Raw genomic sequence first — 12,521 nt, 5'->3', positions numbered from 1 at the left:
TACAAATGAAACATAAACTCTTCCTGACATTTCATCTTTTTCTATTTTTATTCAGTCACACTGCTTCTTCAAGGGTTGCTTGCTACAAAAAGACCTTTCTCAAAGAGACTCATTGAATTCCAAGGCATGTGAGACATTCCTTGTTTGAATAGGCAAGCAGCTGATATAGCATGCTGGGGTACAAAAAGAATACATTAAAATGCAAAAATATATATATATATATATGTGAATGAAAAATCAAAATATATTGATACACATTCTGCCACTTAAAGGCTATAACCATCTTGTTCTTGCTCACAATGACATGACGCTATAAGTGATAAGTGCAGTTCTGAATTTAAAAATTACCCTCATATTATTATCTGCCACCATGCACAAACCGTTTAAGCATTTTGTTAGCTTGTACTCGGTGAACTGCTTAGCATGTGGTGCTCTTGTACCAACCTGCAAGTAGTTGCTAAGTATGGTAATGTCTTTAGAGGCTGACAAAAGAGATTCTAAAAATTAATACCCATGGCAGAAGACCTCTCAGGGATGCATTTTGTACAGGATATACTTACTGCTGTTTGGATTGTCACCTATAATGTGATGTCGGCCACTCCAGTACCAAAGCAGCAATGTAGCATCACGAGACCCAGACACGATGTAGCAATCACCACCGATATAGGACTCCGATCTGGCAAGGCAAGTGACAACATCCCAGTGGCCGAACACAATCTGAGTTAGTTTTCCTGGTGAGTGAAAAGTGATAAAAATTCAGGTTTTCTGAGTATTTGCAGCACTGTGACATGACTAAATCATTAGCAGAATTCAGTTGAAATGTATGTTTTACTTCACGCTCTTAACTAGAATTCCCTACGTACTACAATAAAACCAAAAAATTATGAAGATAAAGCTTTTTCTTTTTTTTTTTTTCCCCTTTATATTCCTTTTGAGGTCTATGCTCTATATCAATCCACAATCAAAGACTTATATCTGAAAATCAAGTTTATGCTGCACTCACTGAATACTAAGTGGAGTTAATGCTCCGTCAGTATTTAAGTAATGATGCTAGCATACTACTTGTGAGCTTCATGAATGACATGTATAAGATAGTATATGAACCATCACCTCTTTCTTTCCAATAATGAAAACAGTTTTTAGCAGTATAGTGAATGTTAGGCTAAGTCATCTGACCAAAAAAACCCAAAAAAACAACAAAAAAAATTGGCTCCCAGAAGAGGCTATGCAGCTTCCTTTCTTAGTACACCACGTAAATAGAGACAAAAATAATTTTGCCATTAAAATATCGTAACTAAACTTTTTGTTAATCCTTCTGATATAATCAGCTCACTTGAATATAACTACAGTTTGAATAGTAGCCTCTAAGAAAATTGCATGCATGGAAGGAAGGAAGGAAGGAAGGAAGGAAGGAAGGAAGGAAGGAAGGAAGGAAGGAAGGAAGGAAGGAAGGAAGGAAGGAAGGAAGGAAGGAAGGAAGGAAGGAAGGAAGGAAGGAAGGAAGGAAGGAAGGAAGGAAGGAAGGAAGGAAGGAAGGAAGGAAGGAAGGAAGGAAGGAAGGAAGGAAGGAAGGAAGGAAGGAAGGAAGGAAGGAAGGAAAGCATCCTATTTATCTATTATGCTCAGGCAATAACAAAGGATTTAACAAACAGTGTTTCATAATTTATTGAGGAGTATTAAATATAGGTATTAAATGTATATATATGGGTGTAGGTATAAATGTAAATATAAGAGGTATTAAACGTAGTTGTATTAAGACAGCAGCCCACTTTGTGACCTAGGGAGACACAGTTGGTTGTACTTAGGTCACCTGTTTCTGTAGAATAAACTCGAAAACTCTTGTCCCAGAAACCACAGATAAGAATGTAGCGATTATCTGCTGTGACCACGAAACAATGTGCATTGATCTGAATGCTCTGATCCACCAGGTCTGTGATCTGCCGCTTGTTCACACCAGAGTTATTGGCTGTAACAAAATGCAAACCATTTTTATAAGTAAGCCATTCCAACACCTTCCTGTCATCCACTTACAAGGGAAAATGAATACATTTAACTTTCAATGAACTGTGAATTTGTTGTTGAGTAAGCATTCTGAATATGAACATTTAGAGCTGTCTATATGGGTGTCAGAAATAAAAAAATATTGCGAGATTCCTGGTTACTCTTTGAATAAGACAAAAGATTTTACAGGAGATGACAATTTCTCATAAACTGCCTGATGCACTGCATAATATGTGGCAATATTTTACCCTATATTCTCTGCTGAAGAACTCTTCAAAAACAAATTGAATTTCAGGAACGTGATGGAAGTCAACGCTAATAGTACCACAGATTCAGTTCTTGCTGATTGGTACCTCTGCTACAGAAAATATCACAGGTTGTGTTGTGTGACCCCTACGCCCTCCATACTTTCTGATTCTTAAATGGATTAAAGACAAAAATAAGGATTCAACCAATTACTATAATTATTAGAATCATAGAATCGTAGAACAATTAAGGTTGGGAAAGTTCTCTAAGATCACGTAGTCCAACTATCCAACTGCCCAGCCACCACCAGTATTGTCCGCTAACCATGTTCCCTAAGTACCTCCTCCACACATTTCTTGAACACTTGCAGGGATGGTGACTCCACCATCTCTTTGGGTGGCCTCTTCCAATGCCTGACCACACTTTTGGAGAAAATGCTTCTCCTAATACCCAAGCTGAACCTCCCCTGGTGGAACTTGAAGCAATTACCTCATGCATTACCTCTTGTTCTACTGCTGTTACCTGCGAGAAGAGGCCAATCTCCACCTCATCTCAATCTCCTTTCAGGCAGTTTTGGGGAGCAATAACGTCTCCCTGAGTCTCCTCCATACTGAACAGTCCTAGCTCCCTTGGCCACTTCCCGTAAGACTTGTCCTCCGTACCCTTCATAGCTTTGTCACCCTCCTCTGGATACACTCCAAGGCCTTCATGTCTTTCTTGTAGTGCGGGGCCCAAAACTAAACACAGGCCATAAGGAATAGTATTCACACCATAGGCAATACTTGGAAATTCCCTCAGAGGGAAAAGGAATGATTACTACTGAAGCCAACCATCTCATATGTCAAATGGAGCAGTTAAGAAGGAATGTGAGTCATTAACTAACTAGCTCTTGACTTCCCATTGCATTAGAGGCAGGATTTAGCAATTCAGTAAAGGTGTATTCTCACCTAGTATTAATATTCTAACACTTTGGTATACAAGCTATTTACCTGCACTTCATCTGTACTCACTGTAGAGACATCGCTTCAAATAGCATGTCATCTCACACTGAAATAGCTGTCTCAGAACTATACAATTCCAGAGGACAGTTTCACTTCTGACAGTAGCTATAGAGGAAATCTTTACAACTAACTTCCAATGACTGAAGCTAGCTGAGATCACAGAATCATATAATTATAGAATTGTTCAGGTTGGAAAAGACCTCCAAGATCATCAAATCCAACCACAATCTAACCATACTACCCTAACTCTAACAACTCTCCGCTAAATCGTGTCCCTGAGCACCACATCCAAATGTTAAACTCAGAGAGAACAAAACTCACCACATCCAAAGCACCACATCCAAACTCACTCAGAGAGAATGTGTCCATAGGAACATGACTTATTGCACATAATGCTCTGAAATTTCTTTTGTCCCCATTTTTGATTATTCTACTTAAATTTCTCACAACTGCATGAAATAAGAGACTTAACAAAAATGTCCACTAATTTAAAATTCCTTATACATGTTAATACCAGGTTTACATATGTTTCAAGAACACAAATGTAAATCACCAGAGACTCTATGGCCATCCAATGAAATATAACAAATTACTCAGATTTTCAGAACAGGTGGGCACAATAGCAATTTGCCAGCTTTTGAGAGGAAAATCTAACAAAAATGCTGTCATTATATGAGAAAACGAAGCATATAGAGTGATAAAATTAACTCTCCTGAGATATTTGTACACAAATCTTTCGATCACAAATACTGACAACTAACTTTTCATTTACAGATGTTTAAAAACGTTTGTTTTTTTCTCAGTGGTCCTTCAAAATTTGCTCTAAGAACCATCCCTACCCACAACTTCTGACTCAAAACTGCACCTATTACAAAAATTTACAAAGATAAAGCAAACAGTTTCAATTAAAGAGAAATACCATCAACTGTAAGCACGGGGTCACAACCTTTATTAATAGCACTCTAACAATTTCAGCTGGTACTTATTTTTAAATAGTCAACTTCTAAAAATATTTTTAGATTAGTAGTACAACAATTTAAAATGCAATAATTGGGCCATTAATTTAGTAATCCCTACTAAAAAAATCCCAATCATAAATTAATGAACGAGTTTACATTAACTGCTATACAAAGAGCTTGTATGAAACTAAAAACCGTGAGCTCTGCCAGACCCTCACGTTTTATTTTATTAATGTGACCTGATAAGAGAACAGAATTATAAATACGGACTGACAGTGTAGCTGACTTAATTAGTTGTTTCTTAAATACCAATTGCTGATGATGTTAATAACAAATAACACTTGCAGTCCATTCAGCATCAATAGGTAATGCTTTTTATTTTCTAGGACTGACAAAAATAAATATTTTCCTATATTCTATGTTAAAAGAAGCATAGCATACAAATACATCTTAATCAACAATTTTTGAAAATGCCATTTTCAAATATATTCCTATGTTTTTATCTTGACATACCGATCAATGGATCCATTTCAATTGGAAGATGATGGGCTTGATCCAAAGAATATCCTGGGGCTCCTCGAAGGCCTAAATGTGAAAGGAAAATAAAGAACATAGGAACCTTGTTATCTGATATTTTTTTCTATGATTTTTCTAGGTTTAAAACTACTGTGAAATTACTATATCCAAATAATACTTCTTACTATTTCTTGTTCTATGAGTCTTTAAATATTTCTTCCTCTCTGCTATAGAAATACAGACTTCTTTACTCTTTGGTTATGAAACAGAAATTATAACTGTATGAATGCTACTGAAATCTCTGTGGAGAAACTTGGGCCTTTGCATGGATTTATCTAGAATATTTTGCAGGGAAATTGAAGGCTACAGTAAATTTATCATAATCATTCCTATCTTCAGCAGTCCTTTAGATGTTCTAATTTGCAGCAAGGACTGAATATTTAGTAATATCTGCTTTCAGGCCTTTATAGTATTGCTTTGGCTCTTCTGAAGACCCTTCCTATTGTGTAAGTCACAATAGTCCGTGAAGAAAAGAAATTTTTTTGTCTAGAACTGCCATGTTGCACAAGAATATCTTCCATAAGAGGAGATATAAAGTTCTTGAGAACAAACTCGGAGCAAACTGATGATTGAGACTGGCGTGCCCTTGCAGCTCGGAAAGCAAATGGTAATCTGGGCTTCATCAGAAGAGGGGTGACCAGCAGAGACAGGGAGGTGATTGTCCCCCTCTACTCTGCTCTTGTGAGGCCCCATCTGGAATGCTGTGTCCAGGTCTGGAGCCCCCAGTACAAGAAAGACAGAGAGCTGTTGGAGAGGGTCCAGAGGAGGGCCACGAAGATGATCAGGGGACTGGAGGACCTCCCCTATGAAGACAGGCTGAGGGAGCTGGGCTTGTTCAGCCTGGAGGGTGACCTCACTGCAGCCTTTCAATATCTATTGGGAGCCTAGAAACAGGAAGAGAATCAACTCTTTGAAAGGGGTTGATAACTGCAGGACATGGGGAAATGGTTATAAGTTGAGGGAGGGAAGATTTAGGTTGGATGTCAGGGGGAAGTTCTTTACAGAGATAGTGGTGAGGTGCTGGAACAGGCTGCCCAGAGAGGTTGTGGATGCCCCATCCCTGGAGGTGTTCAAGGCCAGGTTGGATGGGGCTCTGGGCAGCCTGGTCTAGTATTGAATGGGGAGGTTGGTGGCCCTGCATGTGGCAGGGGGTTGGAGATTCATGATCCTTGAGGTCCCTTCCAACCCTGGCCATTCTGTGATTCTGTGATTCTGTGTTCCTTGGCCTACTGTGGATTTGTTCATATTTCTAACTCTTTTGTCTTATGTTATACATTGGGAACACTCCACTAACAATCTCTGTATTCAGTCATAATTGCTATTTTCTACTGTTGCAATAGGTGACTTGAGAAGGCAAAACAAAACTCCACAAGGCCTACAGCTGACCCTGCCAGCTTCTGAAAAACATCGCTCTTATAACTTCTCCTTATCCTTCCTCCATTTCTCTCTCTTTTTTAAAAAGCAAATCAGTCTGGGACAGATTTTTACTGGAATTTACTGCGACTCACTAAATCTCATTGTGACATGGGCATGTAAATGACTTTTACTGTGTAAGAACTCTTGCATCTTTACAGAAATCTTACAACAAGGGGTGTGTGTATAGATATCCTTTATGCTAGACCTATGATTTATTAAAAAAAGATGGTTATACTAGAAAACTGATGCCCCTTCCTGAAATGAAATGACCAGATTTTGATTTTCCAAACAGCTTTGCTTTCCTGTTTCCTGCTATTTCGATATATTCAGAAATTATTTATCCCATTTAAATTTATACCTGAGATTGTTTGTTTTTTTTTTTCCATGGTTGGTTCACAATGTGAATTCTGCATATTGACTATGTGACAGGATTGTGTATGGAAAATTAAACCACAACTTATAGGCATTATAAAGGCCAACAAGACTTCTAGCGAACTAGAAGACTTCTCTAAATAATAATTGCTAAGAAAATGCTTGAACTTCAGGATACTATTGTTTTAGTGACTTTGACTCCTTCACAGAAAAGTATATAGGAATTTTGCTTTTCCCTCATGTGACCATGTAGTAAGAAAATAAATAGAAAAGTACTAAATGAGCCTCCTCATACAGAAGTGTCTAGAATGTTGATAATTGCAGAGTACTTAGGCAGCATCCCTGAAAAAATATAGGGGAATCAATTACAGATCAGACAAATATTGTTAATAAAAAAAAATTAAAATACTAGTGGGCAGCTTCTGTATCTCTGAATCATTTTTGACACTTAGTTCTTTCCTTGAGGACAATTATGTAAAGAAATTACTATTTTTTTCCTTAATTTTTCATTTTAAAGAAATGGGCAAAACATGTTTACATCTGATGCCATTGCACCTGTTGGAGTATCAAAAATTCAAAGTTTATGAAAGGCAACCAGGTATCCTGTTCTGTTCTATTTCAGTTGTATTCTATAAACCAACACACAGAGTTTCTTAAAAAAAAATAGGAACCTTCTGAATATGTGTGAAATTTTAATATTCATGCTAACATTATTTAGCTGTCAGAATAAAATTCCAATTACAGCTTCTCTTACTACTCAAGAATTCAGTGTGGTATTAACTTTTCTCACTGATAGTTCCTCTAAATGCATGCCTGTAAGGGAATTCCCATTCAGTCCTCTAATTATGACTTTTAACACAAGTCTTTGGTTAGCCTTGTGCAAAAAAGATGGGATCTACTTCACTTGACTTATTTACTGAGGAGATGTCTATAGTTAAGGCAGCGAAACCTCTAATTAATCTAGAGTTCCTTTACTTCTACTGGAGGGAGACTTCTTAACTCAAATTCACTATTTCATCTCCTGAAGGGCCTACTTCTGTCCAGGGAGTCCTCCTATGCTGTAAAGAGGGGATGGATTTTTCTTTTTTGCTCAGTCCTGACAAAGCTTCCGAATCAGCTACTGAGTCACACTCTCAAACATGAGGCAACTTCTTGTTTTTTCCAGGTGGTAACACACATTCAAAAATTTCCATATGTTGCAGCATGAGGGCCATCAGAGCAGAAAGACACCTTCATTCCTGAGTGGGGCTGCAGCTTGTGGTCCACCACATTTTCAGCAATGCATGGGACAATCTGTATACTTGCAAGGCCGGGTGAGGAATCAAAGCACCATAGAATCACAGGATGGCTTAGGTTGGAAGGTACCTTAAATCCCACCCAGTTCCAGCCTTCCTGCAATGGGCAGGGTTGCCACTCAGGCTACCCAAGGGCCCCATTCCAACCTGGCCTTAAATGCCTCCAGGGATGGGGAGGAGACAGGAGAGTCCTAGCGGCAATGGAGAAGTGAGCAAGGACAGGAAAGGAAACGTGGCCTGACCCCACTAAATGGGCTTTTGATTTCATTCAGTTTGAGACAGAATGAGGAAAATTCTGTTCAGAACAATCCTGCCTTCAGTTTGCTTTCGGTCCCACATTACCATGCTGTGACCCAGAGGAAGGCCTGAAAGCTCTCACAAGCAGTAGACAGTGATGCATGCCAGTACATTTTTCTGAAGCCTGGAACATATTGATATATAGATTGTGTCAAGAACAGCAGCGTGCTCCTGAAAATTATTATATCAAAGTCTGATCTTGATGTAACTACAAATCGACTGGCTGCCATGGGAATGTGCTGCTCTTATAGAGAGTGTTTCTAGGGATGACAGCAGAGTAAACAGAAGCATTGAATATTTGACAGAAACCAGAATAACTGTACGTTTGCTATGTATTTGTACACATGCAAGTGAGTGAGATTAACTCATATCTACCTATCTCCACTCAAAATTAAAAGCTGTGCTGTTAAGATCTTCAGTTTTGAAAGAAATCCAGCTGTGAGGACCTACCTACTGTGTTGTGCCACCGATTGACAGCAAAGAGCCTGCTGCAGGTGACGGTCACCACGGCAGGAATTGTCAGGTGGGGCAGCGTGTTGGCTGCCACGTGTGTGACCGGAGAGTTTGATGGGAACTTCAGCACCATTATGACATCCTGCTGCATCTGATCTTTAAACATGAGGGGGCTCTGTGGAAGGAAACACTGTTGAGTAGAAAGGAGAAGAGAGCAGAAGAAAACAGAAGGGATAACACAATTAGTGAGGAGGTCTGAGGGAAAACGAGGTTAAAAAGAGCAGGCAAACACGTGCACATACAGGGAAAACAATGCTACCTGTGCATCTACACTAGTGACAGAGGAGAGCAAGATCAGAAGCTAATATTGGATCATTACATGAGGACAAGTAGAGAATAGGAATGGCAAGGGTCCACCAGGTTATCATTACAGGGTACATAATGATTGCTAGCATTAATTAATACACAATAAAATGCAAAATGATACAGCAGTTAATATCCATACAATAGAGATATGAGTAAAATAAAAGAATCCATTTGTAATTGCTACAAGTTATAATGGCTGAAAACAAGAAATTTTAAGAGGAACTCAAAATTTCAGATTTAGATTTTTTCAGATATTTTTCTTAATGAATGCTTGATTGATGTTAATGAATGATATGAAATACATCACTTCTAAACATCAGAAGACATTTTAATTCTGTGCAAAGCATTTACTTATTACTCATAAGCAATTATAAATCAGTTCAGTGATTCTACAGGTGACACAGGTAATTTTTCACAAACAGCAGCGGTGTTACCACGTGAGATTATATAATGTGCTGTTCTTAATGTTACTTTTTTCAACCACTGCTATAACAAATATGTTTATTTTTAAAAGTTCAAATAATCCTTTCCTTTTGAATATAACTTTAAATATAAGTATAAAATATAAATGACATTTATTATCGATACCTTAAGAATATAAAATATATGTTTAACGTCTACACAGTACTTGTAACAACATAGCTGGCATTTCCAGACCAATTCCCATTTTCATAGTGTGCAACCAGAAACGTGAGTTCCTTGTGAACAGATGAAATTAATGAAATTACTGTATGCATTACTCTTGATTTACAAAGCTTAGAGGAAAAAATATAGCTCTAAGCATTTAATCAAAGGCACTGAGTAACACAGAGATCTGTCTCATTCTGTCTTGCTATTTTGTATAATTTTTTGCAAGAAGCACAAAGAAGAACATATTGGGAATGAATTTTGAAGTTCAAATTGAAATTAGAAAGAAGTATAAATTGTATTCTCCCAGGGGAACAGAAGGGAGGATTCCAGCACGATTTGAACTATATTGTTTCATTTCTGGCAAGCAGGCATTGTCCATATATCACCCCCTAACAAAGTTTCCTTCAAAAATAAATGAATAAATAAATAACAACAGACTCACTGCAAGAAGAGCCCGGAGTCATTCCCATTACTTGCAGAAATAAGAATCTAAACATGTATTTATGAAGTGCATATTTATGAAGAAAGAGCCTTTTTATGCAATATTATGCAGGAAAAGCCAGGACTACAGAAAGTTAAGGCTAGTCAAATTCCACCTTGCTCTGCCACACTGTGTACAGCTGTATGGGCAGCGGAGGGCATTAAAGCGTTCCTTAAAGGGATACTTGATGACCTATAAAGAAGCCTCCGATTCAAAGGCAATGAATTCCCCACCAGCAGCTATGTCTCACCAGGTGCATGGCAGAGCTCCGCGGCGGATGGGGCTCAATGAGCAACTGCGATGGCGTCTGCCCGAAGTTCTGGATCTGCACCTCCATGGCCTGCGGGGAAGGCAGAGGGACTGTCAGGAGCAATATGCGTCAAGGAGAGAGGTCAACACACTCAGTGACAGTGCAGGCACATCCCAAGTCAGCCATGAAAAAAGTCCAGAAAATTCACCCGGTGCTCTCCTCCCAGGCTGCAGACTCAGCCAAGTGTTAGTATTTTGTAGACAAGCTCTGCTTCTCCTTTCAAGCATGCTTCAGTTACTCAACTAACCAGGCTCATTTCCAGTAACTGGCGTTATATGTGAAAATGTTAACCTGTGAGGACATGCAGTTCAGGTCTCGAGAGCTTTGTTGCTCTAAAAAGAACACATATACCTTAATAAATTCCTTTGTAAGGAGGAAAGTATGAGGATCTCTAATAAAATAAGCCTCTGGAATCTTAAATGGGGGGGAAAAAAGCAAACTGAGAAACAACATTCAAGTATAAAATACAATAACAACATAATTATTATTATTTCAATAACAACACTAGCAGGTTAAAACAAAAAAATGCCAGAAACAAATCTTGCCAGGCGCATTCAGACTACTGTAAAAATCTTTCCAAGTTGCATTCATTCTCCAAGTATTTTGTGCCTAATTCTATTGCAACCTTTTTTGCAGGCTTTCAGACTTCACAGTTTTGTAGAGAAAACTTATCCATTTCAATTTATTCCATGAGGCATCAGCTTACTTTCAAAATAAATACAGAGTAACTCAATAAAGAGTAGAGCAAGTCCAACTGTGATGCTTCCGCTGTTGAAACAGTTCATTTAAACACAAATATATTTAGGATACATCCTTAAAAACTTTGGCAAAAGATCGCTCCTTGTAAGATCAATAGAGTTCAAGAACTTTCATTTTTCAAACAAGTACTACTTTATTTGATCCTTTAAAATCAAGAACAAAGAACCCATCAAAAGCTAAACTGGTGGATTTTGAAATGCTCTATGTATGTACTTACATACGTACTGCACTCTGCACTACTGACCCTCAATATTTTTCTTGGGAGCCTTATCAATTTTTCATTTGCTACTGTATGCAAAATATGAAAAAATACTAAAAACATGACTAACTTGGTAAATTCTGTTACTTCTATCAAACTCAAAAAGGTAAGAAGCACATTAAATACTTCATTTACAGAAGAATCCTTTCAATCAACGTATTTCATGATTCCTACAAGCCAGTCTGCACATTCCTGCAGTCCACAGCACAGAAGCCAGAACAGATGTTAGAGATTTCCTGACACGTCACAGCATCCACCACTTTTGATGATCTAGACTGATCGGTAATTTAATAAAATACTGCTAACAAAAGAAGAAACTGAATGCAAAGTCTGGTAAAGAAGCTGAAGGACTTTCCATGGTTTGTAGCCTAACACACTGGATGATGTGTTTACACCAGTACAGGGAATTTCTTCCTTGTTGACTAGTTGAGGTCAGGCTTTAGGCTGCTTTCTGGGGAACTGGTATGTTTCTTTGTTTTTATTAACAACATTTGCTGATGAATTAAAATCATGGACTGACTATATACAAAAACAATGTGTTTGTGTGGACATATGTGTGTTTGTTTGTACACATCTATACAGTAGTAACATACAAACAGTCTCCCTTTATATGCTGTGTAAAAACTGTCACTCATGCAGACACTTTTTTTACAGGAATATTAAATTCAGTTTGAATCAAAGTAGTATTTTCCATTACATTCAATACTCTGTAACTGATTTCCTAAGTTTTATTGTAATAGAATTATAGCTGCCTGTGGATTTTGGTTTCAAAATGATGACGACTAATATCAGCAACACCAGGCGCTGCATGATACATGTTCCCACACAGATCTGCCAATAATATTTTGAGAAAAGTAATTTCCTTTTTTTTTTTTTTTTTTCCAAATAATTATCAAGGTTATTCGTTTAATTTTTGAAGGAATTATGTGATGAAATAAGAGTGTGAATTATATTTGGCAGCAACTCTGAACAAAACCCAGATCTTTCCCTACCACCCTTTAAGTGATCCCATAAATGATACTTCTGTCCTCTCACAGGCACACTGAAATGAATTATTAATTTTTTTTAAGTACAGCCTGATTCTAATTTACACATGTACT

General features: G+C 37.8%; 1 protein-coding gene across 3 annotated transcripts in view; it reads right to left on the bottom strand.

Moving 5' to 3' along the window:
- The window catches only part of NBEA (neurobeachin), a gene marked incomplete at both ends in the record, with an annotated part of 460,977 nt that overhangs the window by 17,251 nt on the left and 431,205 nt on the right, over positions 1-12,521 (bottom strand). For 2 of the 3 annotated variants that reach the window (XM_079549697.1, XM_079549699.1), the window contains 5 exons: positions 561-731; positions 1,811-1,966; positions 4,721-4,792; positions 8,614-8,806; positions 10,344-10,433. In XM_079549697.1, the coding sequence (XP_079405823.1) occupies positions 561-731; positions 1,811-1,966; positions 4,721-4,792; positions 8,614-8,806; positions 10,344-10,433 (682 nt within the window). Of the gene's footprint in view, positions 1-560; positions 732-1,810; positions 1,967-4,720; positions 4,793-8,613; positions 8,807-10,343; positions 10,434-10,754; positions 10,818-12,521 lie in introns of all 3 variants that reach the window. The other variant, XM_079549698.1, reaches the window with a different exon arrangement.

Source organism: Tetrao urogallus, assembly GCF_951394365.1.
Source record: "Tetrao urogallus genome assembly, chromosome: 1".
Taxonomy (NCBI): Eukaryota; Metazoa; Chordata; class Aves; order Galliformes; family Phasianidae; genus Tetrao; species Tetrao urogallus.
This window is presented reverse-complemented; position numbering and strand designations above follow the sequence as displayed.